Source organism: Myxocyprinus asiaticus, chromosome 4 (genome assembly GCF_019703515.2).
Source record: "Myxocyprinus asiaticus isolate MX2 ecotype Aquarium Trade chromosome 4, UBuf_Myxa_2, whole genome shotgun sequence".
Classification (NCBI taxonomy): domain Eukaryota; kingdom Metazoa; phylum Chordata; class Actinopteri; order Cypriniformes; family Catostomidae; genus Myxocyprinus; species Myxocyprinus asiaticus.
The window spans coordinates 39,153,894-39,181,815 of NC_059347.1; the positions used below are offsets into that span (position 1 = coordinate 39,153,894).

The following is a 27,922-nucleotide window of genomic DNA, read 5'->3' on the forward strand; positions in this document are numbered from 1 at the left end:
TCACACATTCATTTTGAAGCATGCAGCACATGCAGAGTAAATACTGATTTAATTAAATCGCAACCTTTTGCAATTTAATAATCACACTTGGACATACTGAGAATTCAGCTTGATTAATTGTGCATTAAAACATACATTTTTGTCCCAAATATGTCAAATTCTGTGACATTCCACATTTTATAGCCAAAGCAATTTAGATTCAGTGATTCCATCCGTGATTTCCGCAATGTGGTAACGCCAGTACAAGCAATCTCTGATCATTGGATTATTGAAAATTAATTTAAATACTGAGGTTTAAAGGCCACATCACCACGCTACCGCCTCGAGGTGTGAATTCATTTTCAAAAAACATTTGCGGTCCGACCATCATTGTTGTCTAAAGTAAACAACTCAAATGTTTTTGTAGTTTACACTACAGCAGTGTTGAAATGAAAAAAAATTGCACTATATAAATTCTTGTACATGTAACAAAAACCTTCTCAGTGACACAATCAAAAAATGTTTCCAACAAATATATTATCTCGGACAGATAATTATTTTCCAGGACATTTAGTTATTTTCTCATTTTCCATGACTTAAAAACCGCACTGCAAAATTCCGGGTTTTCCAGTCTTTTCAGTACACATGGGAAACCCGTTGGATCTTATGGGCCCCAGTGCAAAGAACCTGTCAGGTCCCCCTACGGTCGTTTTTCATCACCCGTTGGGCCCCCGCTGTCATTCCTATGGTTCCATTTTGGTCGGCCATTGCGGGCCCCTTCTCTCCCCGGGCCCTAGGACGGCTGCCCACCCATCCCTCGCTGTAGTTATGCCACTGCTGGTACCAGACTTATCTGTGTCCTTGAGGGTCAATATCTATTGGTCAGAGTAATCAAACCCTGTCCAGATCTCAGAGAACAGCAAAATCTAATGGAGCACACTATGTCCAAAAACGCTGTCTAAGAGGGTATCACTCTATATTTGAAACACAGACAATAAAGAACATTTACCAAATGTGTAATGCACAGATAGAGATTACACAACTGACTGACAGATGAACAGAGAGCAGGCGGTGGGGTCATTGCACAACTTTTAGTTCTCTGTTAATGGTTACGCACTGAAATGCTGCCTCTGGTTTACATCACTTACTTATTGTTAGGGGGCGTTCACACCGAACCCGTTATTGCATCCGTCTGTGCTGTTTTTCAATTGTTTTTCTCTAGACAGACCTTGCGTTTTTTAGACGCTGTGTCAGGTTAAAAGAACGTTCACTCGTTGGGTTTGCGCTCTACATTTTTGGTCTGAACGGCACCTAATCGGGACAACAACCTGGGCTTCCTCGAAGGCCCAATGGTGACAGTTTATGCATCACCACAGGTGGGGTTTGAACCTAAGTCTAAACCACATCATCCATCACTTCAGAAGCATCATTACCTCTTCGCACTCATCTCTGGGCGCGTCTCTGCTCTCCAACATCTCGCAAAACTGTTCCAGGGTGACGGACTCCTCTCCGCGGCTCAGCCGCTCCTCCAGCCAGCGTACCAGAGCGCTCTCGTTCCGCGCAAGCACCGACTCCGAAATGGCAACCCATGAGTCGTTCATACGGGCCGCTGCCTCTCTCAACTTCACCTGCTCCAACAGAGCTTCAGGGGTGGGGAGTCCGTAGCTTGGTGCCGGTGGGTTCGCAGATCCTCTTCCGTTTCTCCCCGGACCGGAGCCGCCGGAGCCGCCGCCGCCGCCGCCTCCACCTCCACCTCCTCCTCCACCACCACCACCAGCACCACCGCCGCCGCCGGCCCTGTTGCCTGTGGCAGCAGAGGCCGGGCTGTCCTCGCCGAACACTGGGCTCTCCGTTTCAACATCCTCCTCATCGCCGCTCCCAGCGCCACAGCCGCTCTCCGCGTTCCCCATGCTGTTCTGCGGCCTTGGGCTCTCTTCAGATTGCCTTCAGCCCAGATTTTAAGTTTAGTAGTGTCAGGCTTTACCAGTCCAGGATGCTGCTCCAGTCGGTGCGTTCCTCCGCTGTCACTACCGCATTGACGTACTCCGCCAGGTGACGTCATGTTCGTCAGCAAAAAAATATTTGTCTCTTCCGTGTGCCCCGGAACGACCGCTGCACTAAAAACGCGCCCCCTAGCGTATTACCTCCAGTATTCAAAACTACTTTTTTTTGGTGAAAAATCAAAAACTTTATTTATTTTTAAAGCAGGGATGTAAATGAATCATTTACATTTTAAACCAAAATAACTGTTTGCTTGTATTCGAAGTTGTCCAGCACCTAAATAGAGCTGTTCAGCCATGACGTCAGTTTGTAGGCAAACCCGGAATGCTAATTCGCAGTGTTTTCCCTCAAGACTTTCACGTTTAGCTCTAGAAACTAGAACATAAATTACACACAGTCAAACTTCAGTTGTGGATTTCGAAGCTGTTGTGTCTTTTAAAAATTTATGTTGCTAACCCATCGCTAAATATGGACTACAACAGTCATCCATTTCGTAAAGCAAAAACCTCACATGCTCATGGTATTTGTAGTCCTTAATTATCATTATCGATTAAATACACAGCAGCTTAAAAAATCACATTTGACTGGTATGGCTGTGTGCAATTTATGCTCTAGAACAAAAAGTGAAAAGTCCCTTAAAGTAATTTTAACCACATACCTTATGTTACTCATTAATTTAAAACGGACATTATAAAAACCCAAACATGCGAATTGTCATAGGATTTTGGACTACAACCTGAATTTAATTCAGAGTATAAATTGCATATATATACACGCATTGCGCATATATATATATATATATATATATATATATATATATATATATATATATATATATATATATATATATATATATGTAGATGCATTTTAAATGCGCATGCGCAATCCCACATCCGGAAACAAACGCTGGCGCCAAGTGATGAGACCCATGTGTTGTGCGGAATGTCAGTACTACCATTATCCAGTGCTGACTACTTCATATTTTGCGCTTTCCTGTATACATTGTATGCGCAATGCTGAAATATTTAGTAGCTGTAATTTCAATTGTCTTGGCTGTTTGGACGGTGTCCGAGTGGCTCACATTCCCGATTTATGGCAATATTGTTAAGTCATTTGAGTCGTGGCTGCGGCAGCCGCTCAGTGATCTGACATCTGCACCGGGTAGCTTGCTGACCGAGGATGAACTGTCCTTATACAACGGAGCGCGGGGTAGTAAAGGACTGTACCTGGCGATCTTAAGACAGGTGTTTGACCTTGAAAAAGGGAGGAAACACTACGGCCCTGGCGGCGGTTACCATTTCTTTGCAGGTCAATTAATTGCACATGACTGGCTAGTTTAAGTGGTGCATAAAGATGCATGTGTGATCATTGAAATGTATGTTTGTTTAGGCAGAGATGCATCAAAGGCGTTTATCACAGGGGATTTCACTGAGGCTGGCTTATCTAGTGATATCTCAGATTTCTCTGACTCTCAGATTGTGGCCCTTCATGATTGGCTAGCATTTTATCAGAGGGACTACACTCCAGTTGGTGGGGACCACAACAGTGTCACTCATGTTAATGAAATATCCACCAAATGTTACTCATTTTAAGTGTTTTGTCTATAATTTGGACCCTGTGCTGCAGGTAAACTGATTGGCTGATTCTACACTGACTGGGCTGCCCAGAGATGCATTGCGGCAGGTGGAGGCCTTCTTATTAGAGGGGTTGAAGAGAAAGGCCCAGGCTCAAAAGCAGCTTTACCCAGCATGTAACTGAGTGGAGCGAAGCCAGCGGGGGGCGGATATAGTGCTCTACAATGACGTAATTCTCCTGTATGTGCCTTCTTCTAGAATATCATGTTATCAGTCATTCAGAGCACAAGTTTTACTTTCTTTGAATGCCACCACTACAGGAAATTGAGACTGTGTAGGTGTACCCAGAATGCTGTTCTCCCCTGGATCCGGCCACTTCCGGTGTGTGTGTGTGTGTATTCGACCATCTGATCCTGTGCACTCCGAGAACCAAAACGTGAGAGAGTACAAGGACTGTCCCCCTCATGCAGACTCTTGCCATATCACCAAAGGCTGAACTTCAAGTCTTGGTCACAGTCCAAGAGCTGATCTATCTGTTTTTGATTCCAAAGACTTTTAAATGTGTCATACTCTTTTCAGTACATTACAACATGAGCTGGCCATTCAGAGATTTTTCTTAAAGGAATATTCTGGGTTTAATGCAAGTTAAGCTCAATCGACAGCATTTATAGCATAATGTTGATTACCACAGAAATGTATTTCAATGTGTCCCTTCTTAAAAAAAAAAAAAGGCAATCTGGGTTACAGTGAGACATTTGCAATGAAAGTGAATGGGTGCCAATTTTGAAACGTTAAAATACTCTATGCAATATATTACTCTAAACAATATGTGTATAAACATGTGTGATAACATAACTTACTAACCTTTCCTGTGTAAATGTGTTGCCATGACGACATATTGCTCTGTAAACCAGAGTAAAAACAATTAAACAACTTTACAGCTCAAATAAAACACGTTTTAATAGAACAATTAATGTTAGTGCTTTTATAAAATTATAAGCTTCACATTTCTGTCTTTAAACCCTCCATGATTTGGCCCCATACTTTTCCATTATTATTGCCCCACTGTCTTCACAATTTTTGCTTTTTTTTGTTAAAGAAATGGTGGGATGTGTCTAAATAATGATTTTCTTGTGGTAATTAATGCTACAAGTGTCATCGATTGAGGTTAAAAGAATAGTTCACCCAAAACTGAAAATTCTCATCGTTTTTTTTTTTTACACTTATGCCATCCCAGATGCGTATGACTATCTTTCATCTGCTGAACTCAAATGAAGATTTTTAGAAGAATTTCTCAGCTAAAGTAGTAATCCACAAGACTCCAGTGGTTAAATCAATGTCTGCAGAAGCATTATCATTGGCGTGGGTGAGAAACAGATATATTTTTTGGCTGTTTCTCAATTCTAAGAACGCAGAGAACAGACTTGCATTCTTATGAAGACCAGTTGAATTGAGAAAACTCTTGAGGAAAAAAAAAACAACAACAAAAATGATGTGTCCTTTGTCTTCCACCGTAGTATGGAGTTCTTGCCCATAAGTCACCATCTGATGCATCCTAGAAATCATGGACACATCTGGGTAATTTCCTGCATCCTCTGTACTTGCGTTCTTGAGGATTGGAATCAAACTTTGGCAATGGATGATGACGTCTGAGTCCACGAGAACGTAAGAACACAAAAGAATGCACATTGAGAAACTGTCTTTGAGTCCTTTTACTATAAATCTCCACTTTCACTTTCTTCTTGTGTTTTTGGTGATTCACATTCTTCATGCATATCGCCCCTTACTGGGCAGGGAGAAGAATTTCAAGCAAAAAAATAAATGACTTGAATATTGATCTGTTTCTCACCCACACCTATCACATAACTTCTGAAGATATTAATTTAAACACTGGAGTCATATGGATTACTTTTATGATGCCTTTATGTGCTTTTTGGATATTCAAAAATTTTGGCACCCATTCACTTGCATTATATAGACCAACAGAACTGAAATATTCTTCTAAAAATCTTCATTTGTGTTCTGCCGCAGAAAGAAAATTATACACATCTGGGATGACATGAGGTTGAGTAAATGATGATAATTTTCATTTTTGGGTGAACTATCCCTTTAACTTGTATTGAACCAAGTATATTCCTTTAATGTTATCATAATGTAGGTTATAGTTTATGGTACAGGCATAATGCCAAATGGCTGATGCTGCTGGTTATTTATATAGTTATGTTTCTCTGAATTCAGTTTTCACCACTAATTACACAGCAATTTGTTGCACATTTTAAATACATTATGCCATAAAAATGATAAACAATTTTATCGATTTTTCATTTGTCCTTTATGTAAAGTTGTCCTCCCTTTCTTGAAAGGATACTAGAGGCGGCGACAGGCTAAATATCTGAGCATACAGATACCATACGATGTGCAGAAAAGATTAAACTGAGGCAAAATTTTAGGTTTGTCACATAGACAAAAAGCACAACCTGCATCAAGTACAAAACAGTTGTAGTGGTCAAAAATATTATACATGTATCTGTACAATTTAACAATACCAATGACAGACTGTGGACTTGGCCCTCCCCCCAAAAATAATCTGAAATGTAAAAAAAAAAAAAAAAAAAAAGGATTTTGATAAAGTGCACCTGTTAAGCATGAACATTAAAAAGCATTTAAAATGTGACAGGTTAAAATATTGACATTTTGCGCACCAAGAAGACTTGAAAACAATGACCAAGCTAGCAGCTTCTCCAGCACTAGCTTACATGGCAAACATTTAACTGGAATGTATCCTTTGGTGATCAGAAATGAATAACTCATGATTATGATACAGTAGCGAAAAGAACAGGCTACAAATGATGTTATGCATATGCATTGTAAGCATATCGTAATTCTGTACTTAAAACCCCTGTGTGGCTTAATAGAATCACAAGGAACGATTTTAGATTTCATGTCAGAATATCTTCATTTGAAGTGTTTCACAATTTTTAGTATTATGTAAACGCTAATGGATCAGTTAAAATAAAGTCTGCTGAATATGGAGGTTAATAGATGACTGAGTCACATAGCCAGTCATACAACGCAACAAAAACGCAATCACGGCAAAGTGAATTTTTCCATCTCTTGTAGTGCTTTGATTTGAACTCCAGAAAAATATAAATCTCTTGTGTATACTTTTCCAGAGAGGTAAAAATGTGTTAAAAACTGAAAGGCAAAATGCTGAACAGTACAATTAAGGCTTCACGCTAATGGCTACCCTTTAAATTTCCCTTCATGTTCAGCAGCATTCAATAAAAAATAATTGCTTCTAAAATTTCCTTGGAATTCTCAAACAATAGAGGGGCTGCATAAACCTCTGTAACCACAGGGTTAAATCAAAATGTTGAACAACAGTCGAGAGGTGGTGACGACATGACTGCATGTGAGAATCATGTACTGGCAGGTCCAGATCCAATGGAAAATGTGAAGTAACAATTAAATTATTAAGTCTCCATATAGCACGGTTAGCCCTCTCTAAAACCTTTACGGTCTCATCAGAGACTCTTGTACTTTAAAAGTGGTAAATGATGGTTGCTTTCTTGTATTATTTCAGTCTGGATACAAAGTGAACTTGGATCTACAATATTAATTTGCATCTGAGTTCCACAATTGTAATATGGATCCTCAACACATAATAGTTTGGTTCTAAAAATTACTGCTAGAACAAACACACATTGGTATGGTTGTATTTTTTTCCTTTGACAAGAATGGAATGGTTTTGTTCAGGGGCTCTTCCTCTCGGTCTCACTCCATTTCTCTATCCTCCTTGGTTAGTGCTAGGCCCAGTTGGCAGGTTCATGCTCAGCTTGGCTGGTGCCCGTCCTTCATGCTCTGGTGTGTTAGGACACACCACCCAATGTCAGCACGTCAAAGCAGATGTTGCATACGCGCACGGGTTTGTTCAGGTCAAATTTGATGATGGGGATCTCTTTTATAGAGCACTTATAGCAGAGCAGACGCCCACAATGGCGGCTATGAGAGAAATCAAATAGACAACAATAAAGAATGAGTTATTAGGTGGCATGATGAGGGAAGGTGACAGTGCAATATAGTGGAAGAATCTTAAAGGAATAGTTCACCCAAAAATGAAAAATTCTCTCATGATTTACTCACCCTCCTGGCATCCCAGATGTGCATGTCTTTCTTCTGCAGAATGCAAATTATGATTTTTAGAAGAATATTTCAGCTCTGTAGGTACATACAATGCAAGTGAATGGGTGCCAAAATGTTGAAGCTCTAAAATCCACATAAAGGGAGCACAAAAGTAATCCATACGACTCCAGAGGTTAAATCCATGTGTTCAGACACGATATGATTGGTGTGGGTGATAAACAGAACAATATTTAAGTCATTTTTTTAATCAAATTCTCCTCCCTGCCCAGTAGGGGGCAATATGCATGAAGACTGTGACTCACCAAAAACAGGAGAACTTGAAAGTGAAGGAAAATGGACGTAAATATTGATCTGTTTCTCATCCACTCATATCGCTTCAGAAGACATTTACACATTAACCACCAGATTTGTCTGGAGTACTTTTACGTTGCCCTTATGTGGATTCTGGAACTTCACATTTTTGGCACCCATTCACTTGCATTGTATGGACCCACAGAGCTGAGATATTCTCCTAAAAATCTTTGTGTTCAGCAGAATAAAGAAAGTAATACACATCTGGGATGGCATGAGAGTGAGTAAATGATGAGAGAATTGTCATTTTTGGGTGAACTAATCCTTAAATCAGTTAGGGCCCCGTTTACACCAGGTAATAAAACCACTGTCATTGGGCGAGATTTATCACTGTTTACAGCGTGGTCATGTGAGAACTTGCATTATTTTTTGCACTACACATTGCAAATTTTCACCTGAACGAGCTTCTCTCATAGCGCTTATGAAGACGAAAAGGATTTTACATTGAAAAATACCTTAAATTTGGGGTTGTTTCTCACCAAAACATCAACATATCATATGCCTTTGGAAGACTTGGAATATGACGCACGAGCTGCATGGATTATTTTTAAGACACTTTTGGGTCATTTTTAAGCTTTAAAAAGAGTTATTATAACTGCCATTTTACCGAAAGATGGACCAGGATATTCATTAAAGGTGCACTCAGTAACTTTTTGCTTGTGTCATCTTGGACTTACAGTGACACCCTATGGTATGGATGCAGCGTCATTCAAAATCAATAGTTTTCAGTTACAGATGCCAGGTGCCCCTGCCCAATGTAGAATAAAACAGCTTTTATAAGGTTGCTGATATGACTAGAGTCCTCATCTCATGTGAGTGCTTATGATTTTATATACATGTTTCAAATAACAATTCACTTTAGAAGTAAATGTTTTTTAATGGGAAAAAAAATAATATTTTTGTGTGTTCCACATAAGAAAGTCATACTGGTTTGCAATGGCATGAGGGAATTCAATTATGATACAATTCTCATTTTTGGGTGAACTATTCCTGTAATACCAGGTCTAAATGGGATCTTAGAGAATGTAATTCCAAAAAGCTTTTCCAAATATAAGTGTATTGCTAAACCACTGTATTGAATTAAGTTGGCTTCATACCAGTGATGTTTTCTAGTGGTGACTCCAAATTTGGTCATACATTCATAGCAGTTTGATCCATCACACCATGGGGGCTCTTTGGACAGCATATCTGCATAGTTTAAAACGTTACACATTAAGACCTCTTGAGCAAAAAGGAAACTATAAACAGCATCTGTATACAGCAAATGTTCACATATGTTATTCTGTCCTATTGGGTATTTCTCTATATACACCGGTATTTTTATTTATTGTGTTATATTTTATCTTGTTGTTGTATCCTCTGCACTGGAAGCTTGTCACCAAGCTCATTCTGATGCTGATTCTGACATGTCTAAGAAACATGAAGCTTGTAGCTCTCACCTAGCAGACGGAACAGAAGCTGCTTGGTGGCAACTTGATAGTTGAAGATGCTTATGCCCTGATTGTTAGTGATGCCCAGTCGAGCTCCAGCCCTCACGATGGCGCGACACAGGTTGGCGTTACCTTTCATATAGGCCAACAGAAGCACTGCAGGGGGAGTCATCGCATCACATGAAAACATCACACACAAGAACAACACATAAGCTATCAATGATACTATTCCCTTCAACCCAAATTTCCAATCTAGCAGGCTGTGCTCTACCAACCAGTGTTCCCCTCGTTGTCAGGTTTATCCAAGGGATATTCGGGCATGCACTCCAAAAACAGCTCAAAGATGGCTGCTGCATTCTCCTTCCCATACTGGCCTAGGACATGCATTGGAGATTGGCCTCTAAAGATAGGTAAAGTCAGAGGAAAACTTTTAATATCCAACATCATTTCAAGACTCTTCAACAGATATTAGTGAAAAAGTAGTAAAAAGCGTAATCACATATTGGACCTTATTCATGAAACAAGAAGAGAGCAAATTCCTATGTATATCGCTCGTAAAAACATTGCAAAAATTGTCGCAATCAACTGAATGCAACAATTTATCTAAAATGGATTTATGAATGACTGACACAGAAATGAATTCTTATGTTTCATTAAAATGGCTCATTGAGTTTAAGTGTGGAGTGAAACTTGAATATTCTGGACCTGAGATTGTAGGCCTCTGCATCTATGTTGGACTCGGTGAGTAGAGCACGCACATTATTCAGACGTCCCTGCATCACTGTCAGGTGAAGAGCTAGTAGAAAAATACATTAGATTCACTCATCCAAACATATTAGAATAGAAGTAAATGTAAACTACTGAGCCCTTTCACGCTAAAACTGAGTTTAGCACAATAGCCTACCATTGTTTCCATTCTCATCTACAGCAGCGAAGTCAACGCCATTCTCGATCAGGACAGAACAGATTGTGGAAATATCCTGCTGTGCAGCGAGATGCAACGCAGTCTGACGATGTTTGGTCAGCTCGTTTACTTTAGCACCAGCTAGGAGCTAAAACACGAACAAATACATTAAAATACACATAAGTTTCGGCGCAAAATTACTGGCAACAAACTCCAGTCTGCAGCATAAAATGTTGAATCATCAAGGACAGAGTTCAAATCAAGAGTGCAGCACTTACACAATGTTTTTCAAGATCTTATGAGCAATTTCATATGTAGTCTAAGTGACACTTGTGACACAGAGACCTAAATTGTTATAAAACAGGCAGCCAAGCTCAAGTCAAGATTACTGTAAGAGGCAACTGTTCAGATAATGAATAAGAACAATACACAGATGCATAAACTCAACAATCTGAAGTCATTACTATCCATGTGGCTATGTTGTTCCCTTTACTAAACAACCCCTACTACTTTTTGTCTTCTTTACCAGGTTTCTGACGATGATCTCAGATCCTGCCTGCACAGCCAGGTGTAGAGGTGTGAGTTTGGCACTGTCCTGCACTCTGGAGTTCACGTTGGCCTGTACACTAATGAGAAAGAGCACACTCTCTATGTCAGAGTTCTGCACGGCCACATGCAGGAAGTTGCGACCTTTGTTGTCCACCTAAAGAAAGAGTGAGAGAAAGAGAATGAGCAAATAGAGGGAGAGGATTGTATGAAGAGAGGAGTGATGAGGCATAATGGCTGTGTAATAGGAAAGTTAAAATGATAGTTTACCCCAGAATTAAAATTCTCTCATCATTTACTCACCCTCATGCCATCCCAGATGTGTATGACTTTCTTTATTCAGCAGAACACAAACAAAGATTTTTAGAAGATCTCAGCTCTGTAGGTCCATACAATGCATGTAAATGGTGATCAGACATTTGTAGCTCCAAAAATCAAATAAAGGAAACATAGAAGTAATCCACTGGACTCCAGTGGTTACATCCATGTCTTCAAAAGCGATATAATAGGTGTGGGTGAGAAACAGAACAAAATGTAAATCCTTTTTTTTTTTTTTTTTCTAAATCTCCACTTTCACTTTTACATCTGAAAGTCACATGTGGTGTCTTTCACATCTGAAAGTGAAAGTTAGTGGAAATTTAGAGTAAAAAAGGAGAAAATATTGTACTGTTTCTCACCCACACCTATTATATTGCTTATGGATTCTTATGTATTACTTTAATGTTTCCTTTATGTGATTTTTGGAGCTACAAAAGGTCTGATCACCATTCACTTGCATTGTGAGGACCTACAGAGGTATTCTTCTAAAAATCTTTGTGTTCTACTGAAGAAAAAAGTCATAAACATCTGGGATGGTATGAGGGCCATAAAATGATGAGAGAATTTTCATTTTTGGGTGAATTATCTCTTTAAACTCAGCCACGTTCATGCATGAAACCATTACATCACTATGAAATATACATTTTTTACGCATTACCATGTTTTATACAGTACATATTGATAAAGTACCATTCACATTCCACCACCAAAATGGCATTAAAACTCTCCAGTTAACCAATTTTAACCAGCTGCACCACAAATATAGTAAGCTTCTACTAAAAAAAAATGTTGTGGTGAAAGTTTACATTTATGTAGTAGCTCATGACGTCACATAGGCCTACATGTATAGGGTGTTTAGGAATTGCATTGCATCAGAATATTTTGAAAGGCTCAAAAAAATTGACAGCAGACTTCTTGCAAAGTGTCCTAACCTTGTGTGAGTTTGAATCATTAATGTTACTGCTTCATTCACAGGTAGCATCAATATGGATTTTTTTCCAGCAATGAGACAACATATTAAGCCAGCTATAATTTTCCTAAACCATAAAGTTTGTCAAATTCTGTATGTGTGAATGTGCCTTATGTCATCTCAAACATGAACATGCACACACACACACACACCTGTTCGGCAGCGCCAGGCTCTCTACTGAGGATGGCTTCAGCAGCCTTGTTGTTCTTGTGGGTCATGGCACAGGCGAACGGCGTCATTCCTTGTCTGTCACGGATGTTCAGGCGGATCTCAGGGTGGGAGATGAGCAACTGGATGATGACGCTGTGCTGGTTGCTGATGGCGATGTGGATGGGAGCACGGCCCTCTGAATCCTGCATCCAGAAATATAGGCATTGCAGTAGTCAGAGCAATTTAATCAGTGTGCATATGGAACATATCTACATAAATACATTAGCAGCTGTTAGATTATTCTGGAGTCAATGATGGCCCAGAATGGGTACTGCCATGCGAAGGCAAAACACAGTAACAGTATAGTGAATGTATAAATCTACTCATGGTTCATCTGTATGGACCTGTGCGTTAACATTAGCTCCAAACTCCAGAAGGCACTGTGCAACCTCCTCCAGACCCCAGCACGCAGCCATATGCAGCGGGCTCTGTCCGTCTCTCGCCTCCTCATCTCCCTCACCGTTAGGGCCAGGCCTCCTGGGGCTGTTCACATCACAGCCACTAAAAAACAAAGGTTGAGGTGATCACAATGCACAAGGCAAATGGGTCATCATATACTATAAAATTCTGATCTCAATGACAAGCTAAAAGAGAGCAATGATGAAGAATGGTGGCAACTATTCATCATTATATTTCAGGAGATATAACTGAATGTCTTACAATACCCTTACAATTGTATCATTATTACAGAATTAAACACTGCCTTACTGTAGTGGAAAATGTCTTGGAAAATCACTTGAATATATTCAAAGAATACATTACTTGTATTACACATACTGAACAAAAATATTACTGGCATATATACATTTAACTTGAAGCAAAAGGACTGGCTCCCCAGTCTTTTCCCTCCACTAACAAACATCATATGGAGTTTTTTCCCTTGCCATAGTCACATCTGGCTTGCTCACTTAGGGCTTAAAAATAATAAGGCATGATTTTTTATAAAGCTGTTCACTAGGGACATTAAAGGCCGAAACATACTCTACGCAAGTACAGATGTGAGCAGTCCTGTTGAACATGCTTAACGTGCGTTCTTGCGTTACCATGGTGGGAACAAACCTCAGTACCCAAGGGGGCAACAGAGTTACCTTCAAACGTCTGTGCCATTAAACAGGATAGGTGTTATTATTGGTAATTTGTTATAAATATATTGACTGTAACTTACATGCTCAGCCATATTTACTTCAAACTGTTGCTCTACCATAACAGTAGTTGTCTTGAAAGAGAAAACTCACTGTAGATGTGAACAGTTCACACTATTCTTGCAATAGCGCCCCTTGTGGGAATGATGAGAATGCAACGCAGACATGCAGTGTTGTGGTCTGACACATTTTGGAATGCTAGAGGCATCTGCGTTCACGTACTTGCGTAGAGTTTGTTTATGCCTTAAGACATTGTGTGTTGTTAAAAGTGCTGTACAAATAAAATTTAAATGGAAAAATGTAAACGAACGAGACTCTGAATTTGTACAAATTCGACTATAGACAGTATGGCAATTAATCTAATTACAAGCATCACCAGTAAATCATCTTTTTAAACGAGGGTCAAAATGACATGATTGTAATGAAAATATTAACCTAATGGCATGTCATGCTAAATTTTTTAAACATAAATCCTGCTCCTCATAAGCATGGGAAAGGAGAGGAGTGCAAACCTGCATATAAGGAAACAGGAGGTGACCTCATTGTTTTCATCGATGGCTCTGTGAAGAAGAGTCTGCTGACAGCCTCCAGGCCCTGAACTCCAACATGTTGCATCACAACCATGCCTGACCTAAACCAAACAAACAAGTCAACTTACCAGCATGACTAAATCAATAATGTGTTTATAAGACCAAATGGACAAATAAGAAGAAAAACCAGTTAAAATCTTAGCATGATGAGAAATGGTTCCTAAATGGAGTAAATGAATGAGTGAAAACAGTTAACTCATGACTGGGAAACTATCGATCCATTCACCCCCTCCCCCCCACACACATACTTGTTAATAAATAGCAAAATGCAGTTGTTACCAGTGTGGACGCAATGTCCTCTAAACCTTTCTCCAGAGCAAGCCAGAGTGGAGGATCACCCTTCTCATCCACCACTGACATGTCGGCTCCTCTTGTGCAGATGGCGTCCACCACCAGTGGGAGCTGGTTACTGATGGCCAACTGCAGGGCCGTCTGCCCCTCCTGAGTCCTGGAAAAAAGAATGGGGGATTTGTGGTATGAGGATTTGGTTTTCATTACATACATTTACTTACCCATTTTGTGACCAATACTAAAAGGACAATAGAAGAGTTGCAAGTTAATTTGAGAATTTCAAAATCCACAGTCATGGCTTATGCATAGGAAGACTTCATAAACAAATGCTTGTTTTATTGTATGGCATGTTTTTTAGGGGTGTGGCCTTTTTATGTGATGGGCAAAAAAATCAAGACTTGACATAGACCAGACTCGAAACTGTATTACCTGCATAAAAGACCACAGTTCAACATGTCAACAGCATGTGCACTCACTGCTGTGCTATGGCTCTGACATAACAAGCTTTAATAACAGTTCTAATAATACAACAGACACTGGTGCATGTAGTACCTGATGTTGATGTCGGCTTGGTGTTCCAGAAGAAAGAGGGCGCTCTTGCTGTCCTGTCTCTTGATGGCCATGTGCAGCAGAGTCTGTCCATCAGACATGGTGTCATTAATGGCTGCTCCAGACCCCAGGAGCTGTGCAGCAATAATGTGCATACCTGGTAATGCAAAATTAATAGGTGTAGAAAGAATAAACATAACTGTCATTATTAAACGGTTATTAGAAATACTTGCTTTCGACTGGTCGATTAAGGAGTTCTGGGATCAAATATTTTTGTTTAGCCCTCTGTACCATTTTCCTTCACTTTCATGTCGTTATTCAGAAAGTGTCACAAGATTTTCTATACAAAGACTTTTCCTGGGGTCACTCTTGCAGGTAAGACACATGCCGCAGTGCTCCTCAAATTGCACTATTAAACAAATTTCAGAACAGTTCTGATTCTTTTTTCTCAATCTCCGAAAAGTTAGTCTCAGAACAAAACAGAGAAAACATGAAAGTTGCCATATGGCAATTCTGCTCCACTACAGAATGTCATTAATGAACTGCATCCCCCTGTCTGGGTTTCTTTTTCAATAATGAAAAATTCTTTGAATGGTCTGCATGAGCAGCAAAGTCAGTAAAAATTATTAGCGTGGCTTCAGTGAAGGAAACTCACCAGTCCAGAGTGCAAGACCCAGGACAGTCTGATCCATTGAGTCTTTAAGACTGAAATCTGGGATGATCTGCAGGTTATTGGTGGCATGTAGTGCATTGGCTGTGGGAGATGGAAGAAAAGTGAAGTTATGAGTGGCAAGGGAAAGTATGATTGAACAAGTTCAAGGTATCCCATATGAATTCAAATCAAATATCCTTTATCATCCATGTATTTAAAACCCCTCATTCCTCACCTTTCTGCTCTAGTATAACAGACACCACATCTGGGTGGTTGTGAACAATGGCAAGGTGGAGCGGGCTCTGTAGGGAGATGCCCTGGCTCCTCTCACCTCCATCAGGCAGGGCACAGTGGGTCTGCAGGTTAGGGTTTGCCCCCTGCTGGAGCAACTCTGCTGTCAACTCCGCCAGCCCAAAGCGGCACGCTGTATGGAGCGGGGTTTCACCCTAAACGTAAAAATTATGATGACAATAAATCAGAAAGTTGAAGAAAAAAAAAGATCATTAAGAGAAGTTGTAATAAAACAAAAAAAGGGTAGGTTGTAACAGAGAAAAATAATTTGACATTAACCTCTTCAGCTCGCCTGCAGTTGCTCACACCCAAATTTAAAAGTTCACCTTACACACATACAGTGGATTACTTGCAAAAAACTGATTTAATTTTACAGAAAATCTCCCAAATAATAAAAAAAGATTCCAATAATTTATATTATATAGTATACAATCTTATGATGAACACACACCCACACACATATATACATAAATAAATATATATATATATATATATATATATATGCTAAATATGCTTTTTCTGCTGGACAGCAAATTAATTATTTAACCAAGCAAGCTCACAGACAAGTGAAAATGGCTCATTTTGAAGAAAATAACCTAGGGTAAGAGCTGATATGGAGTTTGTGGCTATTTGGGGCTTAAGAAGCACTGATTGGAGCAGACATGAGACGTTTGTCTTTGTTGCATTACAAATATCATATTTCACTTTGCGACTCTTTTGATTATTTTTTCCCCTTTTTCTCCCAATTTGGAATGCCCAATAACCAATGTGCTTTTTAAGTCCTCGTGGTCTCGCAGTGATTCGCCTCAGTCCAGGTGGTGGAGGACGAATCCCAGTTGCCTCCGCGTCTGAGACCGTCAACCCGCGCATCTTATCACGTGGCTTGTTGAGCATGTTGCCACGGAGACATAGCGCATGTGGAGGCTTCGTGCCATCCACTGCGGCAACTACGCTCAACTCACCACACGCCCCACCGAGAATGAACCACATTATAGCGACCACGAGGAGGTTACCCCATGTGACTTTACCCTCCCTAGCAACCGGGCCAATTTGGTTGCTTAGGAGACCTGGCTGGAGTCACTCAGCATGCCCTGGGATTCTAACTAGTGAACTCCAGGGGTGGTAGCCAGCGTCTTTACCACAGGTAAAAAACCATCTTTACAAAATGGAAATTTGGATGGCTAGTGACCGAAAAAGCAGAACGCAAGGGCCCAGCATACATGTGAACTCCTTAAATACTGTTTAGAATGCATCCTTGGATACCTCAGTTGGTTGAGAGAATGCCCGGGGGGAGGCAGAGCTATTAACTAAGCAAATGGTGGCTACTTTGAATATGCCAGAAAACTGTATAAGACAGGTTTAATTTGCTTTACATAATTTGTTCACTACATAATTCTCATACTTTCTTTTGAGTTATTTCACAGTTTTGATTATTATTAGTATTACAGTTTCCTCATTTTTGAATAAAGAGTAAAGAATGAGTAGGTGCGTCAAAAATTTTGCCTAAGCTGACAGGCTCACCCATTTGTTGGTGTGATTGACTTTAGCTCCATGTGTGGCCAGGAAGATAGCGGCTGCTTCACTTCCTGCCATAGCTGCTCTCTGCATAAGGCAGTTCCCTGTGGAGAAGATGGCATTAAGACAAATTAAGAACTGGAATAAGCCTCTACAGAAATGCAGTTTAAAGAGATTGTTTTTGTACCATTGGAGTCTGGTGCATCAGGATTGCTCCCTCTCTGTATGAGCCGTGCTGCAAGGCTGTTCTCATCAAATGAGGTTCCATTTACAACAGGGAACTCATCCTCAAAGGGGTTCACGGAGGGGTCAGAGGCCACAGTGATATATTGCAAGGCCAGCCACAGTGCAGTGCTGCCTTCATGATCCTTCAGCTCCAGGTCAAGCCTAATCAGGAAAGGGAGGGATTACAGGGTTAAACAAGGGAACAGAAACAGGATGAGACATGTCACTCACATACATGCATTCAATATGGTGCTGTAAGAATGAAAGTCTTAAGAGCCAAATCACCTTTTTAATAAGGACATCGCCCATCTATTTACTTGAGAGTGCAAGTACATTAGTTGGACCAGCCTGAACAATAGCGCTGTCGTTTGCATGATTTGAGTTGAAGTAGCACAATTTATGATAATATTGTTGTCTGATTTTATTGCTGATCAGAAATATGTTATTTGATCGTAATCTTAACCAACCATTTTTGGAGACTTAAAGGGATATTTCACCCAAAAATGAAAATTGTCTTACCATTTACTCACCCCTCATGCCATCCCAGATGGTGTATTACTTTATTCCTTCAGAAGAACACAAACAAAGATTTTTAGAAGAATACCTCAGCTATGTAGGTCCATACAATGCAAGTGAATGGTGATCAGACCTTTGTAGCTCCGCAAATCACATATACGCAGCATAAAATTAATCCATACAACTCCAATGGTTAAATCCATGTCTTCAGAAGCAATATAATACATGTGGGTGAGAAACAGATAAATATTTAAGTCCTTTTTTACTCTGAATCTCCACTTTAACTTTCAGATGTGAAAGTGAAACTAAACAAGCACCACATGTGACATTTTGTAAAATTATGGCTGTGATTTTTGGAGCTTCAAAAATCGGATCATCATTCACTTGCATTTTAAGGACCTACTGAGCTGAGATATTTTTCTATTTTCCTTGTGTGTTCTGGTGATGGAAGAAAGTCATACACATCTGAGATGGCATGAGGGTGAGTAAATGATGAGAGAATTTAAATGTTTGAGTGAACTGTACCTTTAAGTCTTTTGCCATTCAAGTAGACAGGAGCTATACAGTATGTTGTATGGAAGTTGTAGCTTGAACGACAAGACAATAGCTGCACGTAGACATTGCAAATATGACCACTGAGTGATCGGATTTGCCTTAAAGGGTTATTGCTACTGCACAGTACAATATCCAACAATACTATTAATATATCAACAGTAGTATGATACATTGTTTTCAACACCTCATTACATTACATGCTTCATTCAGTGAGCGGTGTCCAGTTATCAAAGAAATGAAACTTGTCACTTTTTGTAACTCTTTACATTTCGAACAAATAAGGAGTCAAGACAGATTTGTTCAAAATCAGAGTTGATATCACTTCCAGTTCTTTTTCCCCAAGGAAGTGGAAGGTCAAATTTAAGTGCACTTCATTGCGATTAGGGTTGCTCCGGTATCAGCCGATATTCACGTCCCAGGACTCAATCAGTGATTTGGCCGATTGCATAAACCGATCCCTCATGTCGCAAAAGACGCCTGGCTCGTTTAAGACTCGAGCAACACTGTCATGGCATCATGGACTCGCAGTGTGTGGAATACTGGCATAGTGTTGTAAGACAACAAACTTGATTCAGCAGTTAAGGATGATGCAGTAGGAGAGGTATGGCGAATATGAAAAGTTTGTGTACTATACTGTTAATGTGGCATTTCACACGCGACAAGGCAAAGGGAAAACAGCGCGAGCTGTGAAACGGTCCCTACTACCGTTCATGGTGGCAGCTTCTCAGTCGGGCATAGGCATCTCAGTAATAACACGAGTTACAAGATCTGGTGTAATTCAAACATCTTTATTAAAGTCGGCATGAAATGAAAATTCACCCTATCTATTTTCTAGATGCATGTTACTGATCTTATTGTGAACGATTCATCCATACATTTGTTTTATTTAAAAAAAAAAAAAAAAAAAGAACGTTTGACCTCGTAATCTTTAATCAAAATGTAATAACTCGATCTTCCGGTGAAACGACTGACTTCTCTCTGATGAAGTATGCAGGACTTCTCCAATCATTTAGTCCGCTTAAACCCCGCCCCTTTCTTATAAATACCACAACCTTGCGTAGATTGGAACGAAGTGTCAATCGCATGTTAGTGAAGATGGCACGGTGCACTTTCGTCTGTTTTCCTTCAAAACTATCGTTCCTTAACCCAAACTTCCTTGGTTACGGGTCAGCTGGCTTGAATTTACTTTTCGAATGAAGAGGAATAAAGGCGAATTCGCGGTTGTGTTCAAGACATTTCACGCCTGAATTGCTGAGGTGATCACTAATGAATACAACGCTTCGGATGCCTCTGGAGTTTATTTATATTTTTGAATGCAGTTATCTTAGGATGCACAGCGCGAGTAAGTGCATTTTCCCTTTATATTAAGTGTTTTGTGATTCAAAACGTTAGAATATGGTTATCTTTAACTCACTCGTTTTTCAACGGCTACAGTCTCTTTGTAAGCAAAGACCGTGATGTGCTCGTGCATTTATGTTGTCAGTTTGATCATAAATGTGTTGAGCTCACTGCTCAATTTCACCGATAACCGGCTCCGACTCGAGCAGCACGGTGGTAGGGGTGTGTGTGTCCACTACAAACTCTCATTCAGATCTGCCTCCGTTCCGCTAAACTCAAATCCCACCCTACATTGTTTTCTTGTTCGATAAGCTGTTTCACTCAGAAATACATCACAATACTGAAGTCGGTCACAACTTCCATTTCATGCCGACTTTAAATATCTCCCGATTAAATGGCATTAACAATAGTAGCACCAGTAGAGTCCAGAAACATGCACTCTTTCTCCGCTTTCCTTTCATCTCTTGCCCTCATGGGAGAGTGTGTGTTCACCTCATTAAATTTCAAGCACCAACAAGTTAATAAACTATTAATACAATCATCCAACTAAATGAAAAGGCAGGGAAGGCATTTATAAATATAATAATTCTTTATACAATATTAAGATACCATAATATAATGTATTAAATTCAATGCAAAAATAAAATAGAAATAAAATAAGGAATAATAAGAATTATATGAAATAATGACAATGATTAAATAACCAAAACACATCACATTAAGTTTAATTGCACCTATGGGTTATTAGTTTGTCACTAAGCTTTTTTATAGGGCTATCTATCTTAATATTTTGAATATTTTGTTAGCCTATACTTGTTTTAAAGTCATATTAAAAAAGCTTTTTTTTTTTTCTTTTTTTTTTTAAATAAGACTTTTAAACTTTTTTTGTCAGTAAAAACTAGGCAAAGTGATATAACTGGGAAGAGGAAAATGCAATTAATATTGACAGTGTGCAGAAAGCTTACATATAGCCAGTTATGACAGATATAAAAGGTGAAATGATCGGTATTGGCCAAACAGGTGACAAGAAGATCGGTGATTGGTATCAGCTGTAAAAATCCTGATCAGAGCATCCCCTAATTGTGATACACACGTTGCACTGATACATGTGTCACATTTTGGCATATGTAGTAGTTTATTCCAGGCATTCCATGCATAAAGAAAAATGCATACTGCATACAATGAACATCCTGCAGAAATAGTACAAGTGGGATGCCTAGTATGCTAATCAAACCATAGCCTATATCAGTGATTTCAGGTCAATCTTTTTTTAATAATATATGTTTGATTTTTCTTACTGTTTGCATTGCAGCAGCTGGTTAAAGACTGGCTCATTTCCAGACACCACAGCCTCATGTAATGGCGTTCTAAGAATTGGAATATAAAAAATATCAATTTATGAATGGCACTCTACCAAAAACATGCAAAAGAAACCTCACATAATTTTCGTTTTAACTTGGTTGCTTACCGTCCTTTGCTGTTTTGCATGTTTAGGTTGGCACCAGCTTTGAGCAGAGCCTCAGCAATGTGGGCCATGCCAGCCATAACCTCATCACTGTGTTTCTTAGGGCTAAAGGAACAGACCAGGTGCAGAGGCGTCTCTACTGCCCCCACTGTGGCAGCGTTCACCTGCGCGGAGTGTCGGATAAGAAAAGTGGAGGCAAATTCATCGCCTAAGAAGAAAATGATACATAGGACAGAAAGTTTTAGACCACCAAAAAAGCTTAGAATCATCTGATATTTAATGCAAATGTTATGGAGGCAGCATAGATGAGAGAAATTAATATGAATTTCAGAATTTCTCCATATTAGGTACATCTTCATTTTGATTTAAAGCGATTTAAAGTGTGTAACTTTTTTTGGTATTAAAATATTTTCTCCAATCCCAGTTTAATATGCAAAGACAAACTTCATAGGTACCCATTCGTAGGTTAATTTCTCAAAAACTGTGTATGTGAAATGGATGCCATGAACTCCACAAACTGGTGCAAAACCTTGATAATCCATGTTATTCCTGCATAATTTGAAAATGTTTCAAAGAGCATCTTGTGGAAAGATGGCACAAAAAAAGCATGATTAGTGACCTACAAAAAGTACTGAAACTTATATATTTTTTGATGTCATAACATTCGTTCTATCTAAAGGTATAGTTTACCCAAAAATGGGAAACATTAACTCACCCTCATTCCATCCAAGATGTGTATGACGTTTTTTCTTCTGCCGAACACAAATTGATATTTTTAGAAGAATATCTTGGCTCTGTAGGTCCATACAGTGCAAGTGAGTGGTGGCCAGAACTCTGAAAGTCTAAATATCACAGAAAGGCAGCATAAAAGTAATCCATAAGACTCCAGTGGTTTAATCAATTTCTTCTGAAGAGATCCAATCGGTTTTGGGTGAGAACATACCAAAATGTAACCCCTTTTTCACTATAAACCTTGACATCAGCAGTCTCCTTTGAAAACATGATCTCTGCGCATGCTTCAGGCACTAGGAGTGTACTTGACCTTGAAATCATGATTGTGCCTTGAGACTGCAGTGGCAAAATGTACAGTAAAAAAAGAAGTTACATTTTGGTTTGTTCTCACCCAAAACAGATTGGATCATTTCAGAAGACATTGATTTAATCACTGGAGTTGTATGGATTAGCTTTATAATGCCTTTGTGATATTTGGACCTTCAGAGTTCTAGCCATCATTCAAATGCATTAAAATTCTATTCTGCTGAGATATTCTTCTAAAAATCCAAGTTTGTTTTTCAGCAGAAGAAAGAAAGTCATACACATCTGGGATGGCATGAGGGTAAGTAAATGATAGACAATTATCATTTTTGGGTAAACTAACCCTTTAAATTATGTTTTTGTTAAAACTTTGTTAATTTCCTAGTTTAAAAGAAATATTTAAAAAATCGGATTTTTAATTTGGACCCAACTGTATATGATAACCTAGTAAAGTATCAGAATCTGCTCTGTGGCTTTTGTTGTGTAAAAACAAAATGGCACAGAAGAGCACCAGTAAACGCTGCCATGGCCAAATAGAAAATGTCTTGCAATTAAACGGTCTGTGTAAACGCTGCATTCTTGTGGTATATGCATGTAGATACACGCACTGGATGCACCTTCCTGGTTACCGTTGCAATGCAGGACAGATTTCGTCAGGTTCCCAAAATTGGAAGAAAAAATGGTAACAAATTACAATAAGGTTCAATTTGTTAACATTAGTAAATGCATTAGGTATCATGAACAATCAATTAACAATATATTTGTTACATCATTTACAGGTGCTGGTCATATAATTAGAATATCATCAAAAAGTTGATTTATTTCACTAATTCCATTCAAAAAGTGAAACTTGTATATTATATTAATTCATTACACACAGACTGATATATTTCAAATGTTTATTTCTTTTAATTTTGATGATTATAACTGACAACTAAGGAAAATCCCAAATTCAGTATCTCAGAAAATTAGAATATTGTGAAAAGGTTCAATATTGAAGACACCTGGTGCCACACTCTAATCAGCTAATTAACTCAAAACACCTGCAAAGGTCTTTAAATGGTCTATCAGTCTAGTTCTGTATGCTACACAATCATGGGGAAGACTGCTGACTTGACAGTTGTCCAAAAGACGACCATTGACACGTTGCACAAGGAGGGCAAGACACAAAAGGTCATTGCAAAAGAGACTGGCTGTTCACAGAGCTCTGTGTCCAAGCACATTAATAGAGAGGCGAAGGGAAGGAAAAGATGTGGTAGAAAAAGTGTACAAGCAATAGGGATAACCGCACCCTGGAGAGGATTGTGAAACAAAACCCATTCAAAAATGTGGGGGAGAACCACTACGCACAGACGTATGCAAGACATGGGTTTCAGCTGTCGCATTTCTTGTGTCAAGCCACTCTTGAACAACAGACAGCGTCTGAAGCGTCTCGCCTGGGCTAAAGACAAAAAGGACTGGACTTCTGCTGAGTGGTCCAAAGTTATGTTCTCTGATGAAAGTAAATTTTGCATTTCCTTTGGAAATCAGGGTCCCAGAGTCTGGAGGAAGAGAGGAGAGGCACCCAATCCACGTTGCTTGAGGTCCAGTGTAAAGTTTCCATAGTCAGCGATGGTTTGGGGTGCCATGTCATCTGCTGGTGTTGGTCCACTGTGTTTTCTGAGGTCCAAGGTCAACGCAGCTGTATACCAGGAAGTTTTAGAGCACTTCATGCTTCCTGCTGCTGACCAACTTTATGGAGATGCAGATTTCATTTTCCAACAGGACTTGGCACCTGCACACAGTGCCAAAGCAACCAGTATCTGGTTTAAGGACCATAGTATCCCTGTTCTTAATTGGTCAGCAAACTTGCCTGACCTTAACCCCATAGAAAATCTATGGGGTATTGTGAAGAGGAAGATGCCATATGCCAGACCCAACAATGCAGAAGAGCTGAAGGCCACTATCAGAGCAACCTGGGCTCTCATAACACCTGAGCAGTGCCACAGACTGATCGACTCCATGCCACGCCGCATTGCTGCAGTAATTCAGGCAAAAGGAGCCCCAACTAAGTATTGAGTGCTGTACATGCTCATACTTTTCATGTTCATACTTTTCAGTTGGCCAAGATTTCTAAAAATCCTTTCTTTTGTATTGGTCTTAAGTAATATTCTAATTTTCTGAGATACTGAATTTGGGATTTTCCTTAGTTGTCAGTTATAATCATCAAAATTAAAAGAAATAAACATTTGAAATATATCAGTCTGTGTGTAATGAATGAATATAATATACAAGTTTCACTTTTTGAATGGAATTAGTGAAATAAATCAACTTTTTGATGATATTCTAATTATATGACCAGCACCTGTATTAATCTTAGTTAATGTTAGTTAATAAAAAATACAATAGTTCATTGTTAGTTCATAGTGCATTAACTAATGTTAACTACTACAACTTTTGATTTAAAAAATGTATTAGTATATGATGAAAGAACCATTAACTAAGATTAATAAATGCTGAAGTATTGTTCATTGTTAGTTCACATTATCTAGTGTTGTTAATCAATGTTAACAAATGGAACCTTATTGTAAAGTGTTACCGCCACAATAAAGGCACTCATCACCTCTCTGTATGGCTTTGTGTAGAAGACTCCAGCCGCTCTGGTCCACCATGTCTACATCTGCCTTGTTGTTTACAAGTGTGGTGGCAATGCTCTCCAGCTTCTTGGACAGAGCCAGATCCAGTGCCAAGTCTCCATTTTTATCCACCTCATTCAGCTTTCCTGGTAACTTGGGGATGGAATTAAAGAAACATTTACCTTAATTGGCTTATCAGTAGAGGTTAAAAACAACCCTTTTGTATAATGGCATTTAAAGGAGGAACACTTTTTTGATTGAGTTCTGCCTCTTTACCTGGGCGTCCATCTCTATTAAATAAAGGAAGACCACATCTTCCCTTTCCACTTTTATAGCTTTGTGAAGGGGGTACTCTGTCTTGGACTTGATCATCTTGTAGAGCAGCTGAGCATCCAAAGTATTGAAGTCCTCTTTCTGCAAGTCATCCTGTTTGAGAGAGGGTGGAAGGGAAGTAAGAGAACATTTAAACTCAATTAAGCACTTTTCATTTGCACACCCTCATGTCTACATTTATACACACTAAACCCAGTAATAATGCTTTCCTCCTTTAAACAGAGGTTGGCTCCATATGCTATTTAAACACATCTCAATTTCCCTTCATGTATCAAGGTCTTGTTCAAGGTCTGCTGGGCCCATTTTGATGTGTTTGTTTCACACAGCAGAGAGTGCCTGTATACCCACCACAATGTTTCTTTTATAACCTCAGCCATAAACATAACCTTGAGAATCAATCATTACGCTCTGCAGGAATTTACGATAAGTCATAAAGGAGTCCCCAAACATCACGCAGAGCCTGCTGTGTAGTACCAGAGACAGTGAAACTAATGGAAAATGTTTTCCCAATCAAAATGGCTTTATATTGGGATTTTAGTAATTCGTCAACCAGTAAGTCCTGCATTTAATAAAACTCGATTTTTACATTTTCTGATGAAAATGCTTGTCCATGCAAAACAATCCAGCAGCCACGATGCTACGGTGTTGTGGGAGGCTTTGGGGGTTTTGCAATGCGGTTGCTGAATGTTCAGGGTGGTTGTTAGTAGTGGTAGACAGATATATTGCTTTGTGTGTCAGTTCGGTAAAAATCAATGCATACAGTTGTCAATAGTTTATTATTTGTATTTTTCCGTGTTCCTCTGTGGCCTGCGCTGGAGGAGTGTATAGTTAGGAAGGCTTGGTTCCGCAATAGAGGTGAAATAAAAACAACCAATGACACCTAATGGTGCTGTTCAGCTCTAAATCCATCATCATTGACAATATTCATAGTTTTATCCTCGCTTCAATGCATATTTTAGTTTTTTTGATTAGATAATCTAGTGTTCTAAATTAAGGCAAGGGCATGCAAAGAAAAACGCGACTATATGGAAATGTCCCTTGTCAGCATATTCATCGTCTCTCTAACTATGTCTTTTGGAAAGATAGAGGCAGCCCCGATCAACATCGCCAATTGTCTATGCATATCACTTGCAACATATCAGCCCTCCAACACATACCAGCGCGTCGGCCAGACTGCAGGGGTCTATTAGGTATAATTTTTCAGGGGCCCACTCGGGAGTTTGGGCAGGCCTGAGTCGACCTCTAGTTGTAAGGGTGCTCTGGGTGGTTGCTAGGCAGCTGCTTACTGGCCCATGTAAAAAAAGACCATTCCCAAATCTACAGTATACGATATCCCTAGATATGGCTCTTCAATATAAAATCTATGGGATTTCGCAAGTTTCATTGTCCACCAGGTGAAAATACCAAGTGTGATTGGAAAAGCAATATCACATCTTTCCTCAAGCTGCAATTTGGGGTAGTGTGTGTTCGTAGCACAAATGGTGCTGGACGAATAACATGCCTAAGCTTAAGCCTGGGACTGTAGTGAACTATTGGCATTTGGCAATTGAAATGAATGTCCACGAATGAAGAAAAACCTTCAATAAGATATTTGAGGTTGTGTGTATCTATAAAACAAATCCCACATCTGTCTGAGTTTGATCAATCTTTTGAGGATGAGGATGACTCTTGATAATCACCCAGTGACTGGCAATGATCTCTCCGCAATAGTTCATCAATGTTGTGGCGTCCAGCTCTTCGGCTGTCTGGTAGAACCTGATGCAGTTCCTCACGTTCACTGATGACATCACTCCTTTCTCACATCTGCATTGGAAGACAACAAATGTTTAATTTGTGTTCTGACCTGGTGTCAGTTGTCACAAACTGTAATTTGCATAATATGTTGCTCGAAAAAAAGGTTATATTTTTAACATCACTTACACCTCTGACAAAAAGTAAATCGAGAGTCCATGACACTGTCAACCTTATCTGCAAGTCTTATTGGAATCTTAAAGGTGCATTCTGTAATTTTGTGTATGTTACACTGGATGATGTGGCAGTCATCTTGGACTTATACTGACAGCAAGTGGCATGGTTGCAGTATCATGACAAAAATGTTACCAAAATGGTATTCGCAGCCAGCCATGATTGATTTTTTTTCTGCAAGCAAAAGTGTTTGATAATAGGAGGGTTACCAAGACAAAAGGGAGTAGTATTTGGCCGGTCATGTGATCTCAACATGTCAGCTCCCATGAGGTTGACCTACTCCATATAAAATAAAATAAATAAGCTTTTCTGCGAGTGTGCATTATTTTAAACATAGTACTAAAAATATTTGTGTAAAAAAAAAATTAGGAAGAAAATGTTTTTAATTATTATAATTTAATAACTAAAAAAATGTATTG

At 39.3% G+C, this 27,922-nt stretch overlaps 2 protein-coding genes and 1 pseudogene across 2 annotated transcripts in view; 1 reads left to right on the forward strand and 2 right to left on the reverse strand.

Moving 5' to 3' along the window:
- zzef1 (zinc finger, ZZ-type with EF hand domain 1) overlaps positions 1-2,690 on the reverse strand; it is a 79,893-nt gene extending 77,203 nt beyond the window's left edge. The window contains exon 1 of the mRNA XM_051682521.1: positions 1,413-2,690. Within this exon, the coding sequence (XP_051538481.1) occupies positions 1,413-1,889 (477 nt within the window). The 5' untranslated portion in view covers positions 1,890-2,690. The remainder of the gene's footprint in view (positions 1-1,412) is intronic.
- A 194-nt stretch (positions 2,691-2,884) lies between these two features.
- On the forward strand, positions 2,885-4,872 carry LOC127431924 (neuferricin-like; annotated as a pseudogene).
- A 1,187-nt stretch (positions 4,873-6,059) lies between these two features.
- The window catches only part of LOC127431897 (rabankyrin-5-like), a 29,057-nt gene continuing 7,194 nt past the window's right edge, over positions 6,060-27,922 (reverse strand). Inside the window, exons 5-25 of the mRNA XM_051682533.1 lie at positions 27,218-27,341; positions 25,482-25,631; positions 25,193-25,358; positions 21,559-21,763; positions 21,389-21,457; positions 17,644-17,843; positions 17,463-17,560; positions 15,886-16,096; positions 15,654-15,752; positions 15,002-15,155; positions 14,438-14,606; positions 14,081-14,199; positions 12,771-12,927; positions 12,369-12,569; positions 10,909-11,085; positions 10,383-10,530; positions 10,184-10,274; positions 9,754-9,878; positions 9,488-9,634; positions 9,146-9,236; positions 6,060-7,556 (exon numbers count right to left, since the gene is read on the reverse strand). Of these exons, the coding sequence (XP_051538493.1) occupies positions 7,424-7,556; positions 9,146-9,236; positions 9,488-9,634; positions 9,754-9,878; positions 10,184-10,274; positions 10,383-10,530; positions 10,909-11,085; positions 12,369-12,569; positions 12,771-12,927; positions 14,081-14,199; positions 14,438-14,606; positions 15,002-15,155; positions 15,654-15,752; positions 15,886-16,096; positions 17,463-17,560; positions 17,644-17,843; positions 21,389-21,457; positions 21,559-21,763; positions 25,193-25,358; positions 25,482-25,631; positions 27,218-27,341 (3,034 nt within the window). The 3' untranslated portion in view covers positions 6,060-7,423. The remainder of the gene's footprint in view (positions 7,557-9,145; positions 9,237-9,487; positions 9,635-9,753; positions 9,879-10,183; positions 10,275-10,382; positions 10,531-10,908; positions 11,086-12,368; positions 12,570-12,770; positions 12,928-14,080; positions 14,200-14,437; positions 14,607-15,001; positions 15,156-15,653; positions 15,753-15,885; positions 16,097-17,462; positions 17,561-17,643; positions 17,844-21,388; positions 21,458-21,558; positions 21,764-25,192; positions 25,359-25,481; positions 25,632-27,217; positions 27,342-27,922) is intronic.